General features: G+C 56.0%; 7 protein-coding genes across 7 annotated transcripts; 5 read left to right on the plus strand and 2 right to left on the minus strand.

Moving 5' to 3' along the window:
• Nucleotides 1-600: 600 nt before the first annotated feature.
• PG986_012476 (uncharacterized protein) lies at nucleotides 601-903 on the plus strand (the record flags this gene model as incomplete). Its single annotated transcript, XM_066848698.1, has 1 exon — nucleotides 601-903. The coding sequence occupies one exon, from the start codon at nucleotides 601-603 to the stop codon at nucleotides 901-903; it is 303 nt and encodes a 100-aa protein (XP_066695394.1).
• Nucleotides 904-1,679: 776 nt separating this feature from the next.
• Nucleotides 1,680-4,565, plus strand: PG986_012477 (positive regulator of PUT (proline utilization); the record flags this gene model as incomplete). Its single annotated transcript, XM_066848699.1, has 4 exons — nucleotides 1,680-1,747; nucleotides 1,906-3,735; nucleotides 3,831-4,197; nucleotides 4,287-4,565. 4 exons carry the CDS (start codon nucleotides 1,680-1,682, stop codon nucleotides 4,563-4,565), a joined length of 2,544 nt encoding a protein of 847 aa, XP_066695395.1.
• An 895-nt stretch (nucleotides 4,566-5,460) lies between these two features.
• PG986_012478 (uncharacterized protein) lies at nucleotides 5,461-7,198 on the plus strand (the record flags this gene model as incomplete). Its single annotated transcript, XM_066848700.1, has 4 exons — nucleotides 5,461-5,501; nucleotides 5,561-5,927; nucleotides 6,348-6,506; nucleotides 6,935-7,198. 4 exons carry the CDS (start codon nucleotides 5,461-5,463, stop codon nucleotides 7,196-7,198), a joined length of 831 nt encoding a protein of 276 aa, XP_066695396.1.
• Nucleotides 7,199-7,252: 54 nt separating this feature from the next.
• Nucleotides 7,253-8,699, minus strand: PG986_012479 (uncharacterized protein; the record flags this gene model as incomplete). The annotated part of the gene is made up of 2 exons (XM_066848701.1): nucleotides 7,253-7,882; nucleotides 7,938-8,699. 2 exons carry the CDS (start codon nucleotides 8,697-8,699, stop codon nucleotides 7,253-7,255), a joined length of 1,392 nt encoding a protein of 463 aa, XP_066695397.1.
• Nucleotides 8,700-10,053: 1,354 nt separating this feature from the next.
• PG986_012480 (uncharacterized protein) lies at nucleotides 10,054-12,951 on the plus strand (the record flags this gene model as incomplete). Its single annotated transcript, XM_066848702.1, has 1 exon — nucleotides 10,054-12,951. One exon carries the CDS (start codon nucleotides 10,054-10,056, stop codon nucleotides 12,949-12,951), a length of 2,898 nt encoding a protein of 965 aa, XP_066695398.1.
• Nucleotides 12,952-15,014: 2,063 nt separating this feature from the next.
• On the minus strand, nucleotides 15,015-16,514 carry PG986_012481 (uncharacterized protein; the record flags this gene model as incomplete). Its single annotated transcript, XM_066848703.1, has 2 exons — nucleotides 15,015-16,124; nucleotides 16,188-16,514. 2 exons carry the CDS (start codon nucleotides 16,512-16,514, stop codon nucleotides 15,015-15,017), a joined length of 1,437 nt encoding a protein of 478 aa, XP_066695399.1.
• Nucleotides 16,515-17,305: 791 nt separating this feature from the next.
• Nucleotides 17,306-18,895, plus strand: PG986_012482 (pyridoxal phosphate-dependent transferase; the record flags this gene model as incomplete). Its single annotated transcript, XM_066848704.1, has 3 exons — nucleotides 17,306-17,492; nucleotides 17,561-18,593; nucleotides 18,691-18,895. 3 exons carry the CDS (start codon nucleotides 17,306-17,308, stop codon nucleotides 18,893-18,895), a joined length of 1,425 nt encoding a protein of 474 aa, XP_066695400.1.
• Between the last annotated feature and the right edge of the window lie 278 nt (nucleotides 18,896-19,173).

A 19,173-nucleotide genomic window follows, 5' to 3' on the forward strand; every position in this document is an offset into this window, starting at 1 on the left:
ATCTCATCCACTCGAGCCAGCAATGCCCTGTTAACAACATCCACCCCTATAGCAGACAGTGCGCTCCTATATGCGATCGGCACGACGACTTACCTGTTACGTGTGGGAAGAAAAACCCGCCCCTGACCAGAAGGCTCCATCCTGCCATCCAAGCCAGGAATCCAAATTCATCTCAACCTTTCCCCGTACCTTTTCGGAACTCGGTTTCGTCGAGTGGGAGTATGTAGAGCTGGGATCCTAGCTCGACCGAGACGGGACTCCACCAGCATGGGTTGGACGGGAAAGGCCTGGCGCGATCGTCGTCATCGCCGGTATGCTTGCTCCTGTTTGCTACCTACCCAGTGCCAGCCAGCAGCAGTAGCAGTAGCAGGCGGGTAGTGGTGGTAGTTCGATATGCTCGTCTGGCATCATCGAGGCCGCCTAACGGACTTGATTCCTGCGAGGACGAGGGATGTATAAAGGACTCGAGTCACCTCCGTCTCCAACTCACTTTCTTACCCTCCTCATCCTCACCAACAAAGCCTCTCACACCCTCAAGCCCAGTCCAATCAACCTTTTATATCCATCCATTCATTTTTGAATAGCCGACCAACCGCCAAAATGCAGTTCTTCACCGTTGCCGCTACCCTCTTCTCCGCCGTTGCCCTCGCGGCTCCCGGCGTCCAGGTCGCCCGCCAGGCCAACTACACCCCCTGCTCTGGCCTGTACGGCACCTCGCAGTGCTGTGCCACCGACGTCCTCGGCGTTGCTGACCTCGACTGCGCCAACCCCACCGAGACGCCCACCTCGGCCGACAACTTCAGCGAGGTCTGCTCCGCCATCGGCCAGCGCGCCCGCTGCTGCGTCCTGCCTATCCTCGAGCAGGGCATCCTGTGCAACACCCCCGCCGGTGTCCAGGGCTAGGCGGCTTCTCTTTACTGAAACCACTTTCTTGATGTATAACTCAAAGGCACAGAGCTCATGGTATGTTTTGGGTACTCAGCAACCCCTGAGACACAGGAAACGGAAGGCTAACCATGTTCCACCCCAGGTTGGCATAATAACAACATTGTAACATGTTCTTACTACGGCAGCTAAAAGGGTTCTGAGGTTCCTTGGTGCGTGTGTGTGAGTGTGATGATTGGCTTGGATTTGTACATACCCGTGTTGGATGATGATATTTGGGAATTTTCGGGGCTTGTTAGATGATGAGACAGCTGGGTTCCTGGTATCCGGAAGACGTAGGCATGTCTCCTCGTCGGTAGACTGTTTTTTTGATTGATTTTGTACAAAAGCAACAATTGAAATTTCACTATCGATTTGACAGCATGTTTAGCTTGAATATCTGTTTTGGTGCTTATGATGACTTCGTTGCGGTGCGGTGTATGGCGGTGGCTTTGCTTTAGTTTTGGCGTCAGCGGTTGTTGCCGTGGCGGGCTTGTGAGTTGAGTTGGTGGCGCATCCGAATCTCGGATGCAAAGCTGAGCTATCAAGGTTCCTCGGATGTCTTGGAGCCCATCCTTGCATGTACTGGCATCTCTTCCGCCCGCGCTCAGAGCAGCATAAGCACTGTCGGATCTACCCAGTATCAAACGTACGATTTGCGATTGAACTTGCCCTTCCGATCCTCCATTCTTCGGCACCGCTCTCTGTGTGCTAAGTTCGGCCGCGGAGTCTGAGGCCGGTTGATTGCTTGTGTAATGCCGCATTCGTCCCCAAGCGACGAGACTCGGCCAATCCGCGCGCGGGTCCAGAACGCCTGTGATAGGTTCGTCTCACACCCACACCCACACCCACACCCACACTCACAATCACAATCACAACCACTTCCGTCTTTTGGACCACCACCACCACCACCGCCATTATCACCAGCACTGTCACTATCACTACACTGTTTCTAATCGCACGCATTCCCTCCAATTGCAGCTGTAAAAGTCGCAAGGTGAAATGCGACGGCAAGTCGCCTTGTAGCTACTGCGTCCGACGCCGACGGTCTGAGCTATGCCACTACTCGCCTCAGCGGAAGCGGGTGCCGCAGCATGCGCGCTCCCCGTCAATTCCGACATCGACATCCGCATCTTCCTCATCCGCGCTGCACCAGCCACAGCACCAGCGCCAACACCAACACCAACACCACGATAATGGTCACCACCACCAACACACTAACAACGGGAGCGGCGTGACAACGCCCAACCTGCCACCGCGCAATGCCTCGTTTTCATCACAGCATGTAGATCACATGCAGACATCGTCACCTGCCATCGCTCCAGCAGCAGTACTGCCGCCCCATCATCAGCCACAGCCGCCGCCATCAACAGGAACGACAGGAGCAACAGCAGGGGGTGGCGGTGATGTTGGTAACGCTTTCGCGCCCAACGCCCACGACGACGAGACCGAAGTCCCGCGCGAGGCCCGCCTGCTGTGCGATGCCCAGGGCAAGCTGATCTTCATCGGCGACTGCGCCCCCTTGTCCTTCTTCCAGAGCGTGCGCCAGCTCGTGACGAGCCGGGTCGATGAGCACGCCTTTGCGCCCCAGAGCAGCCAGTACTCGGTCCTCGAGAACAGCGCGCCGTCTGCTGCTTTCTCGGCGACGCAAAATGGCGGTGGGCCCGGTGGCGGGCCCGAGATACCGCTCGAGTCAGTACCCGATGCTGTCGCTGTCTACCTAGCCGTCACCGCGGGGTTGGTCGATCTGTTTGAGGATGCGCGCTTGCGCGGCGACATCACCCTCTGGGCCAGCGCTGGCTCTTCCTCCATAACAGACGGGACAGGGACCGCGGCAGCTTCGGATGTCGCGACGAGCATCGTCCACTACCTGATCCTGGCCATCGGCTACCAGAAGGACCGCGAGCCCCTGGCCCAGGCCTGCTTCGAGTACGCGCGGGACCGGGCCTTCGCGCACCTGAGCGGCGAGCTGAGCATAAGCACCGTCCACGCTTTCCTCTTGGTGACCCTGTTCATGCTGGGTGCGTGCCAGATCAACGGCGCGTTCCTGTTCTTCGGCATAGCCGTCCGCACCGCCTACTCCATCGGCATCCACCGCACCGAGGTCAACGCCCGCTTCGGGCCCGACGGCCACGTCCAGCGCGACCGGCTGTGGCGCAGTTTGAGGGTGGTCGACCTGTTCCTGAGCACGTCGATGGGCCGGCCGCCCGCTACGTCGGACGTGGACTGCACGGTGCCCTACAAGGTGCTCGCGGCCGATGGCCGGGAGGAGTCGTTCGATATTCTGAGCTCCTCGGTCCAGATCTTCCTGATCCTCGAGTGCGTCGTGCTCGAGGTCTACTCGCGCCGCAAGATCACGCTCCAGCTCACCGAGGGCATCTCGCGGCAGCTCCGGGACTGGTCCGGCCGCTGGCTGCGGCCGTTGAAGGAGGTGCTTACTACAGCCACGACGACGAGCACGGCTACCAACTCTGGGGAGACCGATAGTGCTGGCGGCAGCGGAAGGACACGATATTCCGCCACGCAGCAGCAGCAGTTGATCGGCACCTGCCAGGTGCTCTCGTCGTATTACTACGCCGTCATGCTGGTCTCGCGCCCGTTCCTCATGTACGAGGTGCGCCGGCGGCTGTCGGATGGGCCAGGCGTTCTTGGTGTTGCAGGTGGCGCTGGTGGCGGTAATACTAAGAACGACATATTCTCGGGCAAGTCCCGCTTGGCGGATGCTTGTATCGATGCGGCGAGCATGATGGTGGATGTGGTGGCTTCGCTTATTGAGAGGGGGGTCATGACTGGGAAACAGCCCTTGATAGTGTAGGTTCTCTCTCACCAATGCCCTTTTTCTATCACCCTTTTCACACACACAAAAACACACACACCACATTACTCACAATACCTTTTACCATCAGATCTTGGCTGTTCGCCTCCTCGCTGGCGCTGGGCGTCGGCCTCCTGGGCAGCTTCGGCCGGATCCTGGAGCGGTACACGCAAAAGTCCATCGCGGCGCTCGAGCACTTCGCCAAGAGCGACGCGCACGCCATGCAGTACAGCCTGATCGCCAAGAGCCTGCTGGCGACGGCGCTAGGCGCGCTGGAGAAGCGGGAGCTGGCCGAGCGGCTGCAGCGGGCGGAGAGCAGCAGTCAGCTGTTCGGGCTGATGCCGGTGGAAAGGGGTGTTGATGGCGGCGGAAGCGGAAGCGGGAGCGGGAGCGGGAACGGGAGTGGAGGTGCTGGTGCTGGTGCTGCCCTGCGATCGCCGGAATCTTCGGGCATGGATGTTGGGCATGCCTCGTCGTCTTTCGCGAATGGAGGGGGGTTGATAACGGCGCTCTTGGCAGGGGAACTGCTACTGGGCATGATGTCCAGCACCGGGAGTCGTTTGCGCGATCGGAGATTCTCGGGGGGCATCACCTTCCTCCTCAACAACAGAACCACCACCAGCACCACATGGCCGCTCCGTCGTCGCCCGGCCGCTTTGTGGACCTGGACCCGGCCTTCCTGTCGCTCTCGGGCGGTTCCCTGCCGGAGACGCCCGATCTCTCCTTTTTGAACAGTACCTTCAGCGGGGATCAGGGGTCAGGGGCACTGAACCTGTTCCCGCTTTTGGAGACGAGTGGGCATATTGATCTGGCGCATTACTTTTGAGCGGGCAATGCCTTACGGGATGCTACTTGGCGGGCGACGAAAGAACGGATCGTGTTTACTCTTAGTGTGCGTGCGATATCCTGTAGTTATCTATTTCGTGAGCAAGCAATTTGCGGTATCCACAAACCCTCCTGCTGAATATGAGGAAGCAGAATCAGTCTACATCTAATTATATTTCTCTCTTATGAAATCCTCCCTTGTAGGTATAAACCTCGACTTGAACATGGTAGCCAGTACCCGCCGAAAGTGGATGTTGCTGCGCATGCAAGACAGATTTAATTAGACTGTAAGAATACGACAAGAACTGTTAGGTATCTGTGATAGCTTGAAGTTAGCTAACTTACTATTGCTTTCGGCCGAAGCTCGAATACATGGTCACCTACGTTGCACTTGCTGCGACCAAGTCTATGGTTCTGGCTTTCGTCAGAAGCGATAACGCAGTGACGAATGTGATGACTGCGATGATCAATGTGGCCAGTCTGCTGCCTGAATTGGTCATTGCGTTGCAGAAGATGACGGGGAGAAGAAGGATGAGGACCATAAGGGGCACGAGGAGGACCCGGGCCACGGCATCAGTGAGCGCTTGGGGGAAGACGTGGACCTGGTGGTCTCGTGACTGGTTCGCGTGGTGATTCTTGCCATCGTCTCGTTAACATACCAAACCACCGGGGTCCGCCAATGCTGGGAGGTCAATGTACCTTGTGAAAACGCCCCAAGATAAATGATGTAAACCGCTCCAGCCAGTGGAGGATGCCATCACCAACTGGAGCAAGGGCCAGCAAGTCTTGGTTGAGGCTGAGGAAATTGGTCTCGTCTCGAGCAATACACCCGTTTCCTTCGAGCCACGTATTGAGGCTTGACACATGGATTTGAAGCGGGGGTGTCAAAGGACAACATGCGCCGACTTCGCTCGAGAAGTTCGTCTGCAAAGAAATAGTCCTGTCAGCTTCGACTCTTTACCCAATCATACCAACGGAATATCACACCATACGTAGCCAGGGTATCTTCCATCTCGGCACATATCTCGGCTCGAGCTGGATTTTTGTCCAAGCGGCTGCAGGCCAGAAACATCGGGAGGCGCTCTTCGCGGCCGATCTTGTCCAAGCGGCTGCAGGCCAGAAACATCGGGAGGCGCTCTTCGCGGTCGATCTTGTCCAAGCTATCCTCCAACATGCTCAGCTTGTGTTGCTTGAGAAGCAAAAGTCTGGTGCGCATATTCGAGAAACGGCGAAAGAGCTGGAAGGAACTGTGCGAGGCCATGAGCGCCGTGAGCCGCGGGTATCCTTGCCGATATTCTTCAACTATATCACAGGCCCCCGCGCGTCAGTTGCCGGCCTTGAAATCTCCCGCTGGAATTCGGAGGTCGGTGGGCCTGACTTAAGTGTTTTCTGTTTTTACTTTCGCTTGGCGTACTCATTGGCATGTTCCTTTTCACCCATGCTGCAACCGCCCGGAGCCGTCCTGCTCGGTACACCGGAATGCGAACTGCGCCTCCTGTGGAAGCCATGGTACCCAGCTCGATGTCAATCTGCGCAGTTCTGTTCGCCATGATCACTTGGAGAAGACGACCACTTGTTGTTGGTTATTCGCAGGAGAAGGCTTGTGATGATATGTGGAATATAATAGCCACGGCGAATAGGAAGGAGAAAGGTATATCTGCGGATCGCGTATGAACGACGACTCAGTCGGGGATTTAAATAGCATATTGTGCCTCCTAGGAGGCAGATCGTATAGCAATACCACATGCTTGGCATCATCATCCCATGCTGCTCTTGAACCAAGGCTGAGGCGCGGGTTGATGCGCGCGCCTGGATCCTCACACGTCTCGAAAGCCCCATGGGCCGCAAACATGCCATTCTCGCGGTGCGATGGCCAGGATGCACGCCTGGCCAAGGCAATCCTGTGCGTCGCGCAAGGCGGCGTTTTGCCCATCTACAGCGAGTACGTGGCGTGTCAATCGCTGATTCAAACTACCCAACTACCCCTCGGCACTGGCTTGATTCGCCGGGCGGACTTTGCCTTGTTGCTGCCTGCAGCGCTGGATTACATACGGAACGCCCACACAGGCACTTCGGTCGCATTAATCGACTTGCAGTTCCAAAGGAAGAAAATCGCGCACCACCAGGACCAGGTCACGTCTTGTAAAGTTCACCGATCAATTAAGAAATCTACGAGAACACTTCTGTCTTGGTTGAAGACCCTTATACATACCGTCGTTGGTTCCAGGCACCAGAAAACGCCAGCAAGTGCTGATAGACGCCATGGCTGGCCGCCGGGACGATTCTTCAAAGGCACTCGCGACTGGCGCTGAAGATGAGTATGCGAAACCCCGCACGCCATCGGAAATCCAACCTACTTGCTAACTTCAGATTGAAAGAGAGACAGCGCCCGTGATTATGTTTACCGAGGACGGGAAACGCCCCTATGTCGACAAGTACGGAATCGTGTACAGATACAGACCAGCTGATCAAGGCTGGTTGACTCCTGCCGGCACAAATACTCGGGAGGGGCCGTATTACATATCTGAGGCCAAGGGAGGGATGTATAGCCTTTGCAACGACGCGTGGCAGTCCTTGAAGGATGGCCAGTTCTTCAGCGAAGGCGAGCTGGCTTTGTACAACCCCTTTGCGTAGTGTAGTGCCGGCGTCAAAGATACCTATGTCCATCATTTGGCCCCTGAGATTCCATCACTTGGTTGTTGTTCTCACAAGGAATGTCTGCGTGGCCCAACTCCCAGTTTCCGTCTCCCGTGTCCCAGGGAGACCCCAAATCAAATCCTGCCACGGAGTGGTCGAGTGACCGTCGTCGCCCCGGAGGTCATCCGCGTCAAGTCGTGGGAGGATCATCGACGGGAAATGCGTAGGCTTGTTAGTAACGAAGACTTTGACGGTATCTTCTGTCTGCTTGAGACCCCTATCTAGCATGTGCGGCGGGACGTTCATCTCAAGGGGCAACTCTTGTCCACCAGTTTCATCTGCGCCCCGTGGATCTATAGCCAGATAATCGCCCTCACCCTCTGACGCAACAAGGTTGGAAACACCCCAAGTATAGCTGAAATTCAGGAGAGCTACGTACTTGGGTACTGTATCAAGATTATTGAAGGTGAGGTTCAGGGGCTGCCCATGTTGCACTTGGCGATAACCGTCTGGCCCAGGGACACAATCACATTCCAACGAGAAGGACTTCTCGAACTCCCTGTTCGGGTTGGTGTTATCAATTCCCTCAAAAAACTTGTATGCTGCAACGTGCGCAAGGGTCTTGAGTAAAAGCAACTGCGACTCGTCTCCCTTGACTGGGAAAAGTAGGGAGATTGGGCACTGGTGACCCGAAAGCGTCTTGGACCGTATAGGCTCGGTTTTCGTTGATGATTACGTGGTACATGAGTTCTTGAGGCGTCGCCCTTTCCAGGTCCTGGTCTAGGGTACTGTCGTTTCCAGGCACGATGCTTAGATATGGGCCTACAATACCCGGTGATAGCGTGCTGGTATCCGCGCTGTGGGTGAGCCTCACTTGGACTTTTCTTGTGGAGTAAGAGGTGAGCAGTTCGGCTTTCCACGTTGAACCCTTCCCAGCCTGGGGCATGTTGCTGGGTGACATCACCAGACGCTCGGATGTCAAATAGTCCACGCTGATGGCCCTGGTCTTGAGATAGGCCTGCTCCGACCGACGCAGAACGGGTCCAGGGGCGAGCGACGCGTAGAGGGCGTATTCATCATCTACATGGACTCCATGGGCTTGCCCTGCGTCAAGCACTAAGCAACCGTTCATGTCCTTATACGCAGATACTAAGGTCATGTCTTGGCTCGAAATTAGGCAGTCGAAGAAGGAGAGACCGCTTTTACCATACAGCATCGGCGTCTGATGCGGATGACGCGCATGGAAGCTTGCGCGAAGATGTTGATGTAGGGATTGATGGCTGATCTGCGCGCCTCGTCTCCTCAAAGCTAACAAAGACCCAAGCAAGAAGTAGCTGAGAGCTCCCCTGAGGACTACTTCCTTGCCAGGGCTCTCGATCTTGATCTCGTTGGCTTCTTCATGTGGAGCACAGGCACAGAGCACTGTATAGCCCTCCGCAGCCAGGAGACGATCTCTGGGGCCATCGCCTCGAGGTAGAGTATAGGTGGGCTGCCTCATTTGGTGGTCGTCGTCTCCGAGAATGAATGCATGCGTCCTGTCCAGTCAAGGGTGGCCACGTCAGATTGTAGAATGACTCCTTCAACATGGCCACTTGCAGCCTTACGAGGCAAATACAGTAACTGGGCTAGCTCAATCGACTTCGTCATTTCTCAAGCGTATTGCCTCTTGTAGGAAGCTTTCTGCAGCCCCAGAGTAATACCAGCGACACCGAACGACGGAAACGTGATTCTATGCCACCGGCAGCCACCATGGAATCCGGGACGAATGAGGCTGGAGCCCTTGTGGGAAGCTCGAATCTTCAATCCGTATACCGGTTGCATAGAGATTCAATTGCCCATTTCCTGGAGTACGAAAAGTCGGCTAACCTAGAGTGCCTGGATAAGTCAATCGGTAAACTCAAAGACGCTCTTCTTCTTGCGCGGCAGTGCCCAGAGCAAAAAGACACGGAAGAGGTACTCGCACTCAGTCTCAGTCTCAATCTGGTCAGAATGCTTACGAACCGATTTTTACACCGGAGAAGCTTGGATGACATAGGAACAGCAATCTCTGAGGGCAACGGAACCCTCAAAGTAATGCTAGATGACGATTCAAATCGGGCAACCATGATGACCACGTTGGGAAACCTTTACGGTTTACGCCACAGTGTGACGTCGGAAGATGGGGATTTAAACCAAGCCATCCATTTCACCCGCCTGGGGCTCCAACTATCCCCCCGAAGACTCGGTGGATGTCCTCCATATGCGGTTGAATCATTGCGGTTGGTTGCAAGAGAGGGCTTGTGCCAGCCCTGCTCTGAACCCGATTGATTTGGATGATGCGATTAAGGATGTGGAAATCTCACTGCGCGTGATGGAGCTTCATGATCCGAACTCACATCTAACGGCGAAAGCGCTGGTCTTGTTGGCATCAGGCCTGTATGCCAAATTTGATCGCCATGGAGGAAGCTTTCCGTCTTGAGGCGGCAGACTCACCGTCTCGCCAAGAAAGATTGGTGGACCTTTGGAAGTTCTATGGACATGGCTTCGTGCGAACCGGGAATACTGAATGGCTCGATCGTGTCATTGAGCTCTTCAAAGATGCAAGATCACATGGTCATAACTCTGAATGGGAAGCTTACATAAGGGCTTTGAACCGCCTTGATTTCAAACTCATGCAAGAGTTCGGGGTGACTGGGAGGGAGGACCACTTGGAGCGGTTACTCTTTCTCATGGAGAAAGCTGACGGCATTTGCCAGGGGAATACCACAGTCCTTCGCCTCTTAGGTAAACAGTTGCTGTTGAGGTCTGACAGAAAAGGCTCGAAAGAAGAGCTTGATCGCGCGATCGGGGTCTTTAGAAAATCACAAGCCAGCATGGAGCCTGGGTATTCTGGCCAAGGCCTGGTGATATTCGGGTTGAGTGAGAGCCTGGTGCGGAGATTTGAAACCAGTGAAGCTTTGCCGGACCTAGAAGAGGCCATTGCTCTGAGCAGACAGGTGATCCATCTTGCTCGGCAAGGCGCAGGCAGTGTACCACGTTCTGTTGCACTAACCAAGCTGGCCCAGGCCCTGGAGCTGCTATTCCGGTGGACGGGCGACAATGATCGCCTCGATGAGTTTGTTGACACGGCCAAGGAAGCAGTGGAGGCAACAGCGGCCCTCGACGATCCGTTTCGACCTTATGCTATGCAGTCTTATGGAAAGGCTCTCATGGCCCGATATGAACAACTTGGTCATCCCACAGATCTCGACTTAGCAACGAGTCTACTCGAAGAGGCTGCGGCTGTGATGAGTCGAGTCATCCCCGATGCTCGGGCTCAAGCAGCGGGCGACATTGGAATAATACTTCGCCATCGGTTCGAAAAGACCGGGAAGATCAGCGACTTGAATCTCGCCATCCAAAAGATAGCCTGGGCAGCGAAAAAGGCTAGATCGGGCTCTGACCTGCAGACCAAGATGCATGTTCTCCTAGGCACGCTTTTCGGCATCCGATATCACCATATCCAGGCCCTGGAAGACCTGAACCAAGCCATCAAATCTAATAAAGCTGTGGTTGATTCAGGCAGCATCTCTGGCATGGAACTTGCGTCATGTTTGTCGCATCTTGCCAGCTCTTATAGCAATCGCTTTATACGTCTCAGATCGAAAGCGAAAGATGACATTGATTCTGCCATCAAGTTCGTCCAACGCGCCATCTCCGAGACTCCACATGGCCATCCAGCGGGCATCAAATTCATCCGTCAGCTGGGGGAGCACTTGGGCCAAAGGAGTCTTCTAGAGCCAGGTGGTTGTGAGGATGATGACCTAGATAAGAGCATCGAACATCTGGATCATTATTTGAGCATCGCACCAGCCCATGATACGGAAAGACTGGGCGCCTCGATTACGTTGAGCAAAGGCCTCCGTCGGCGTTTTGCGCGGGAGCGAAACCCAAAGGACATAAATCGATCTGTCGAGTTACTCAAAGGGGCTTCGACACGGGTTGATCGTAATCATACGCTGCGGTCTGACCTTTTCCTTGCCTTTGGGTCCGCCCTTGAGGACCGCAGTCACCACGCGATGGTATCGAACCCGCAAGACAGGGGAGACGCCGTAAATGCGCTTTCGGAGTGTCTAGACAGCCCAGGAGGGTTGCCCGTCCTCCGGATCGCCGGAGCAGATATTGGAGCACAGATTCTGGAATCGATGGGGCGATGGGGAGAGACCGTCCATCTCCTCCGGAGTGCCCTTGAGATCCTGCCTAGCATAAGCCCTAGGGTACTACGACAATCCGATCAACAAAACGTGCTCAAATCAATTAGTGGCCTTGCAAGCAGAGCAGCGGCAGCGACACTGAACGCACAATGCGAACCAACTGAGGTCCTGAGACTTCTTGAGCTGGGGCGAGACATCATGGCTAGCATGGCGCTGGAACCGCGAATCGATACAGCCCTCCTAGACCCCTCAACGGCCCAAAGATTCAGGGAAACTCAGGTCAGACTAGAAAATTCCAAAGCCCCCATTGAGCCCCCCACCGAGACCATTTCTCAACGGTGGATCGAGCAGTCTCAGCACGGCTATGATGCCGAACAGGAACTTCAAGAGACCATCGCAAGTATTCGTTCGAACTCCATAACAGAGAATTTCGCCAACGTCCCTACCCTCGGCGATGTATTGGATGTGATTAGTGAAGACACAGTAGCTGTTCTGAATGAGAGCCACAACGGTTGCGATGCCTTCCTCCTTGACAAGGTTCACAGGATCAGGGTGGTGCCTCTGAATACGTTGAGGCAACCGGATATAAAGACGTGGGCGAAACGCCTCAAGTGTGAACGGTCTCTTATCAACCCGCGCATGCTGGAATGGTTATGGAAAACCGTTGCGGATCCTGTTTTGGAGGCGTTGGGTTACGCATACCAACCTGTCCGAAGTAGACTGCCTCGGATCTGGTGGATAACCGCCGGTTGGTTGAGCCATCTCCCAATCCACGCTGCAGGTATTCACAACTCTCGGCCCACCACTGTTTTGGGCCGAGCCGTATCTGTCTACAGCGCATCCCTACGCAGCTTCGTCTTTTCTCGGTCGCAGGGCTCGTGGACGCTCGGGGATCCCTCGCATCATAACGCTCTGCTGGTCAGTATGGACAAGACTCCCGGTCTCAAGAACCTCCCCTTCGCGGCCGAAGAGGTAACGAGGCTGAAGGAGGTGTTCCCGAACATCGGTCTCAGGGCAGTCCAGGCCGATCCTCTGGAGCGGGAGAGGGTGCTGCAGATGTTGGCACAATGCTCTATATTCCACTTCGCCGGTCACGGGTACACTGATCCGGACGATCCATCCCAGAGCGGTCTCATGCTCCAAGATGGGCTCTTGAGGGTGGCCGACCTGCAAGATAGCGGACTCAAGCTCGTAGGGCCCTTCCTCGGCTTCCTTTCCGCGTGCTTTACCGGAACGAACGACACGGAAGAGCTCGTGGACGAGGGCATTCACCTGATCAGCGCCTGCCAGCTCGCGGGCTTTCGCAACGCCATTGGCACGCTCTGGCAAGTGTCCGACAAGACCTGCGTCGATGTTGCAGAGAAGGTGTACAAGGCCATCGCACGAGACGGGTTGACGGACGACTCAATCTACTTGGGGCTCCATGACGCCATCGTAGATCTCCGAGATGCCTGGGCGGCGCAGAACTTCCCATCTGTAGCTCAAAACCTGCCTCGACACGGCGAGGGGGAAGCAAGGGCGAGGACTCCAGAGAGCCCAAGCTGCGCCTCAAGAAAGCGCAGGCGCAGGCGCTTGTGAATGCGTATTGGATGCCTTATGTGTGCTACTGTGTATAAGCGATAGAAGACAGAACTGTTGCCCAAGGCAATTGGACATCGCCTCCACAGACTGCCAGATAAACACCCCAACAATGGCCAAATCTGATACATACGACCATATCCTGCTGAATTCTAGGCATCCCGTCCGCTCGTCCATATAGAAGCAGCTGAGGGCCGTCTTGCTAGTAAGAGAAACGGAACTTGGACGGCGCTGAAGGGCTGAACTCGCCCTCTACCCCGCACCGTTTTCCCTCTCTCCGGCCTTGTGAGACGACCGTTCCTTGGTACCTTTAGTTCACTATGTCCTTGCACAGCTCACTCAAATTCGACCAAGCTCGGTATACGCGTAGCACTTCTGCGCAACTCGGTTGACGGCCAAAAGTCAACAAAGCCATAAGAACGGGGGACGCAGCATAGCACAACCTGTATAACTCAGATAGCCACTGGGACAGTAACCACATCAGCTATCATACCACCCAAGAGTGTCCCTAGCATTTATCAAACCCGTTTTACGGGCGGGCCTGTGTGACCTTACACCACCTCACGACCCCTCAGCTAAGAAGTACTCTTTGCCAGCAACCCACTCAAGCAGTAGTTTTACTTCTGATTCAACGTTAGATACAGCCCACTGAAGTTACCGACGGAGGGTCAAAATGCGGCAGAAATAGTGGCTTTCATGATTCTGCCATTCTGACAGAGGACGACTCAGGATACTTTGAAGCATCTGAGCATGCTTGCCGGCTTGTAGCTGATAAAGATCGGAACTAGAAGTTGGTTCTCTTACAGGCTAGCAATAACCAGTGTCCTTCGTTATGGGGTGGGTAACAACAGAAAAAAACACGATGTCCGTTAATCAAACAATGCGCTCCAAGCCCCTGGCATTCTAAGCAAATAACGGACGCACCACCGTCAAACTCCGTATAATAGTAATGAACGTCTCCGAACTCTTATTGAGCATGGCGGTGACTGACCAAGATCACACACATGGGGGACAGCCCTATGTTTCTGGGTTACCTATGCTGAATCCCTACTAGGCGTTTTTGGACTGGAGGATCCGGAAGCCGGTCGGGTTTGGAGCTAGTTCTGAATTACCTTTGATCAGTGTGTACACGTATATTATGACTTCGCTTTTGAGAACAGGGCAATCCACTACTTACTCGCTCGCCCGTCCTGGGGTCCGGATCGGGTCCGTGACGGGGCATCGGGACGTCGGGACGGTTCATGCGTACTTTGTCTTCTCCATGTCACCATCCAAACTCCCCGAGAGTATTATTGATTGTTATTAAGTCTTGCTGAGTGCTCGCTTGGTGAGGTCTTTTATTGTTGGCCCCCCAGTTCATGGGCATGGGACGTGTTGACGGCTTGTCGAGGCGTCGGACGGCGAGTCTGATCTAGATGGCAGGCAACGGCAAGATCCGTAGGTCCTTGGACTCACCTAGGCCTCCCCCGTCCCCCCCTTCACGTGCGCCGCTCGCGGTCCAGCCAGAGTTTTCGTCAGCTATCCACAACGGCCTTCCTTCCATTTCCGAGTTCCGAAGCTTTCGGTTCTGTTCCAGGGTTTGATCGGCAACAAGGGAACCGGGATGTATCGCTTCTTTTCCACGGAGAAGCAAATCACAAGGGTGTGGGTTTCTCCCGTCTACAGATGTCAAATTCAACCCCCAGGGGATCCAAGTGCTGCTGGGTGAGTGCCCACGTGGGGATGTTCTTGATCCCCAGGAACACTCTAAGGCCTGCTTGTCCTTCCAAATCCAGCTGCGCAGTCAAAATGGGGCGGTGCCAGCCTAAGTCAGAAAGGCACTGTACTCTCCATATAAGACTGCGCAGGGCTCTCTACCGTAGTTTACGACATGTTCTGTGTAAAAGGGGTAATTAGAGACAAAGGCGGGGTCGCTGGGATTCTCCTTGATCATTGGGCTTTTCACAAGTCGGACAGGAAGCATCTGCAACAGCATCTATTTCATCATAAAAACGCAAATGAGATTGGGTATCTAATCTACGCATGCTCGCTAAAATTAGATGTCATCATGGATATCACTCGAGTTATGCTCGTAGATAACCCGCTTCAAAAGTCTCATCCCTCGACTGCTTGAGGAACGGGATCAGCGTCGTGCCCCCCGTGCCCCTCAGCTCCGGCTCCTCTGCCGCACCACCACCACCGCCGCCGCCCTGCGACGACTTCACCGCCGACGATGTGGCCAGGTTCTGCCGTTGCGGCGCCGCTTGGACCCCGTCGTCATCGCCATTGGTCTTCTCGAGCATCGCCCGCGCCGCCCGCTGCGCCGGCAGGACGATGTACCGCGTCACGATCTGGATGTGCTTGTTGCGCAGCGTCCCGAGCGTCTCCGTGGCCCGGACGTACGCGTCGCAGAACCGTCTCTGCTCTTCGTCTAAGGGTGTACCTGACTGCTCCAGCTTCTGCGCTAGCGCCCGCAGGCTGCCCTGCTGCGAGACGTGCACCAGGAACCGCCGGTGCGGGCCCGGCATGTAGTCGCGGACCTCGTCGTGGTAGCTTCTAGGGACCGGTTCGCCCTCGGGCGGCGGCGAGGCGCGGCTGTTGCCCTCGTTGGTGTGCTCGACGCCCAGCACGACGTCGAAGAACTGGATCATGGAGCTCTGCCCGTTGCTGCCGCCGCGCCACTGGTGCCACGAGCCCGTCCACTTCCCGTCATCTTGCTGGTGCTCGGGGTACAGGACGCCCCGCGGCAGGCCCGCGGCCTCCATGTTCTTGCTGCCGGCGAGGAAGGGGCGGATCCGGTGGTAGAAGACGTCCGGGTCGCAGCGCTCGTGCATGCGCTCGAGCAGGCGGCCGACTTTCTCGATGCTGGCGGTGAGGTCGTCGAGCGCGCGCGCCAGGGCGCCGTAGTCGCGCGGCGTCTTGTGCTTCGCGGCCGCCTCGAGCGCGTGCGTCATGGCCGGGATGGCGCGCCCAGCCTGCGCTTCCATGGCGACGGAGATCATGAAGAACCAGGACTCGTCCTCGGTGCCGGTGAAGGTGTGCATCGAGTGGACGGCGTCGACGTCGGTGAAGTCGCCGGAGCTTCCGCTGCAGGTGAAGTTCCACAGGTTGGAGGCGGCGTAGGTCAGGATGGGCGGGAGCTCGAGGTGGGCGGAGACGCGGAGGAAGGGGACTGATATGGCGGCTGGTAAGACCTGGACAATGGGGTCAGTGAAAAGCGCTCAAACCCTTAGGGGTACAATGCGGATTTGGTTTACCTCGGCGGGCTGGCAGCCTCCCCAGATATATGCCTGGGCTAGGAAGCCCAATATCACGTAGGCCCTCCGCCATTGAGCCTCAGTCTTGAGCCCGTCTGTCGACAGTACCTCGAGCTCCCTTGCCCTTTCCCTGAGGGCTCCAGTTCGGAGCAGCTGAGGCAACCTCCGTATTATCGCGTCCCATGAGGCATAGTACGGAGGGAGCTCCTTCAACGGAGCTTCTTTGGGGAGGAAGCCATTACTGGTCACTGCGAACTTGGTCGATAGGTACGCTGCGGTCTCGTCGACCGTCTTGCCTAGAGAGGGAGACAGAGCGTGTGGTGACATGTGTGGCGGTCTTGGAGGTCCCAGCTGGTTAGGTGATATGTTTGTTTGAAAAGGACAAGTTTGAAAATTTTCGTATTAGGGTTGGAGAAAGCTGAATGGGAACCAATGCATTCGTATGAATTGGTATATTCTGCGTGTAGATGACAGTATATCCGGAGTGCAGCACCAGGAGACAGTGACCGGACGGTCTTACACCTTTAACTACCGGAACTACGAAACCAACAGAGCCTCCCTGACCGACGTCATCTCCACTTGCATCCGAGAGTTTTCTCTCGTTCTCTCGGTGTCAGCCATATGCTTTCCCCCTTATCTTCCGCTATTACTCGTAATACGGGATGGCTGGGTGTTGGTGTGTCGTGTGACAACTGTCCGTACGTAGCTCCGAGCTTCCCTCAATTCCTTCGTCCGTGTCCGTTCGGATAAGGGCGGAAGCGCGGATGACGGAAGGACGGAAGCGCTGTTTGCGGTTGTGGAGTCCGCCCAGCAAGTCCAGGTCCACTCCAAGAGCTGGATGTGACACTTTTCACGCCTTGTTCTTTGCAATGCCGGCCTTCGCGACCCAGGCGACCAGGGAACATGATGGACGGGTGGAATTTTTAAATAGAGTAAAGGGGGGGAGACGATGGAGAAATGGGGAGATCACGGTCTATAAAGTGTGGGACAATGGCCGCTTCAAGATGTGTCAGGGCAACATTAGGAGTATCGTCTTCGCATCTTCTGCTACAAAAACCAAAAAAAACCAAAAAAAAACCAAAAAAAAACCGCCAACAACAACAGCAACGATAGTCGAGATGGAGTTTCAAACCATCGTGGATCGGCTTAGGTCGGGCCAAGACCCCAAATTCCCCGGAAATGCCAATTCGTTGGAGTATGCAGAGACGCTCAGCAGCCAAGATCCGCTCAGACACCTGAAGGATGAGTTCATCTTGCCGACAAAGGGTTCATTACGGAAGAAGGGACTAACAGGTTCGCTACCGGGTACGTTCCCCCTCTTTGGATTGCTCATGGTATGAGATCTACGAGACAGCTAACAGGCGGAGCATTAGGGGAAGCTCATGTCAACGGAAATGGAATCAATGGCAATGGCGTATCAACACCGGCCAGTAACGAGGGTGACGACGACAAGAAGAAATCCATCTACTTCGTCGGCAACTCGCTGGGCGCGCAGCCCAAGGCGGTGCGGCGCTACCTCGACGCCCAGCTCGAGACGTGGGCCTCGATCGGCGTCGGCGGCCACTTCACGACGTGGGAGGACTCGCCCCTGGTGGCCTGGCAGGACATGTCGGCCGACTGCGCGCGCAAGTCGGTCGACCTGGTCGGCGCCGCGTCGCCGGACGAGATCGTCATGATGAACACCATCACGGCGAACCTGCACCTGATGATGGCGAGCTTCTACAAGCCGACCGAGAAGCGCCACAAGATCATCCTGGAGTGGAAGCCCTTCCCCAGCGACTTCTACGCCATCGAGTCCCAGATCCAGTGGCACGGCCTCGACCCCCGCCAGAGCATGGTCCAGATCGAGCCCGACCAGGACTTCATCATCTCGACCGAGCGGATCCTGGCCGCCATCGACGAGCACGCCGACGAGACGGCGCTGCTGCTGCTGCCGGGCGTCCAGTACTACAGCGGCCAGCTCTTCGACATGGCGCGCATCACCGCGCACGCCCAGGCGAAGGGCGTCCCCTACGTCGGCTGGGACCTCGCGCACGCGGCGGGCAACGTGGAGCTGCGCCTGCACGACTGGAACGTCGACTTCGCGGTGTGGTGCACATACAAGTACATCAACGCGGGGCCCGGCTCGATCGCGGGCGCGTTCGTGCACGCGCGGCACGGGACCGTAGAGAAGGACCCGGACGCGATCCACGGATTCCGGCACCGCCATAGGCTGGCCGGCTGGTACGGCGAGGACAAGAGCGTCCGCTTCGACATGGCGAACGCGTTCCAGCCCACGCCCGGCGCTGGCGGGTTCCAGGTCTCGAACCCGAGCGCGGTCGACCTGGCCAGCCTGTCGGCGGCGCTGTCGGTGTTTGAGAAGACGCGGATGCGGGAGCTGCGGTCCAAGAGCCTGGCGCTGACGGCGTACGCCCAGCATCTGCTGGACAGCATCGCCAGCGAGCCCGATTCGGCGGCGTCTCCTCCCCTTCCGCATCATCACGCCCCGCGATCCCTTGCAGAGGGGCTGCCAGCTCAGCGTGCTGCTGCGGCCGGGCCTGCTGGAGCGCGTCGGCGCGGCGCTGCACGAGGGCGGCGTCGTGTGCGACCAGCGCAAGCCCGACGTGATCCGCGTGGCGCCCGTGCCGCTCTACTGCGACTTTGTGGACGTGTACAATTTCATGAGCATACTAAGGAAAGCGATAGCGACGACTACTGCTTCCTCCTAGTTTGGGCTATTTTTTTCTTCTTTTTCATTTGGCGATAGAGAAAAAGACATCATATACCTACCTACCTAGACCAAATAGACAGAAAGACAAAAGATAACAAAATGAAACCCTCTCGAGATACCAACCAAGAAACTCTAATTCGTCCGAGGATCGGGAAGAAGCTGATTCAAGTGGCGGCATCAGTCAACCATCGTCGTCGCTAACGTCCAAAAGACCAATAAGGGTAACAACAGCACCAACCACTACATACGTGGGTACATACATACATACCTTATCAG

The sequence above is a fragment of the Apiospora aurea genome (assembly GCF_038362705.1).
Source record: "Apiospora aurea strain CBS 24483 chromosome Unknown utg000008l_segment0_segment0, whole genome shotgun sequence".
Classification (NCBI taxonomy): Eukaryota; Fungi; Ascomycota; class Sordariomycetes; order Amphisphaeriales; family Apiosporaceae; genus Apiospora; species Apiospora aurea.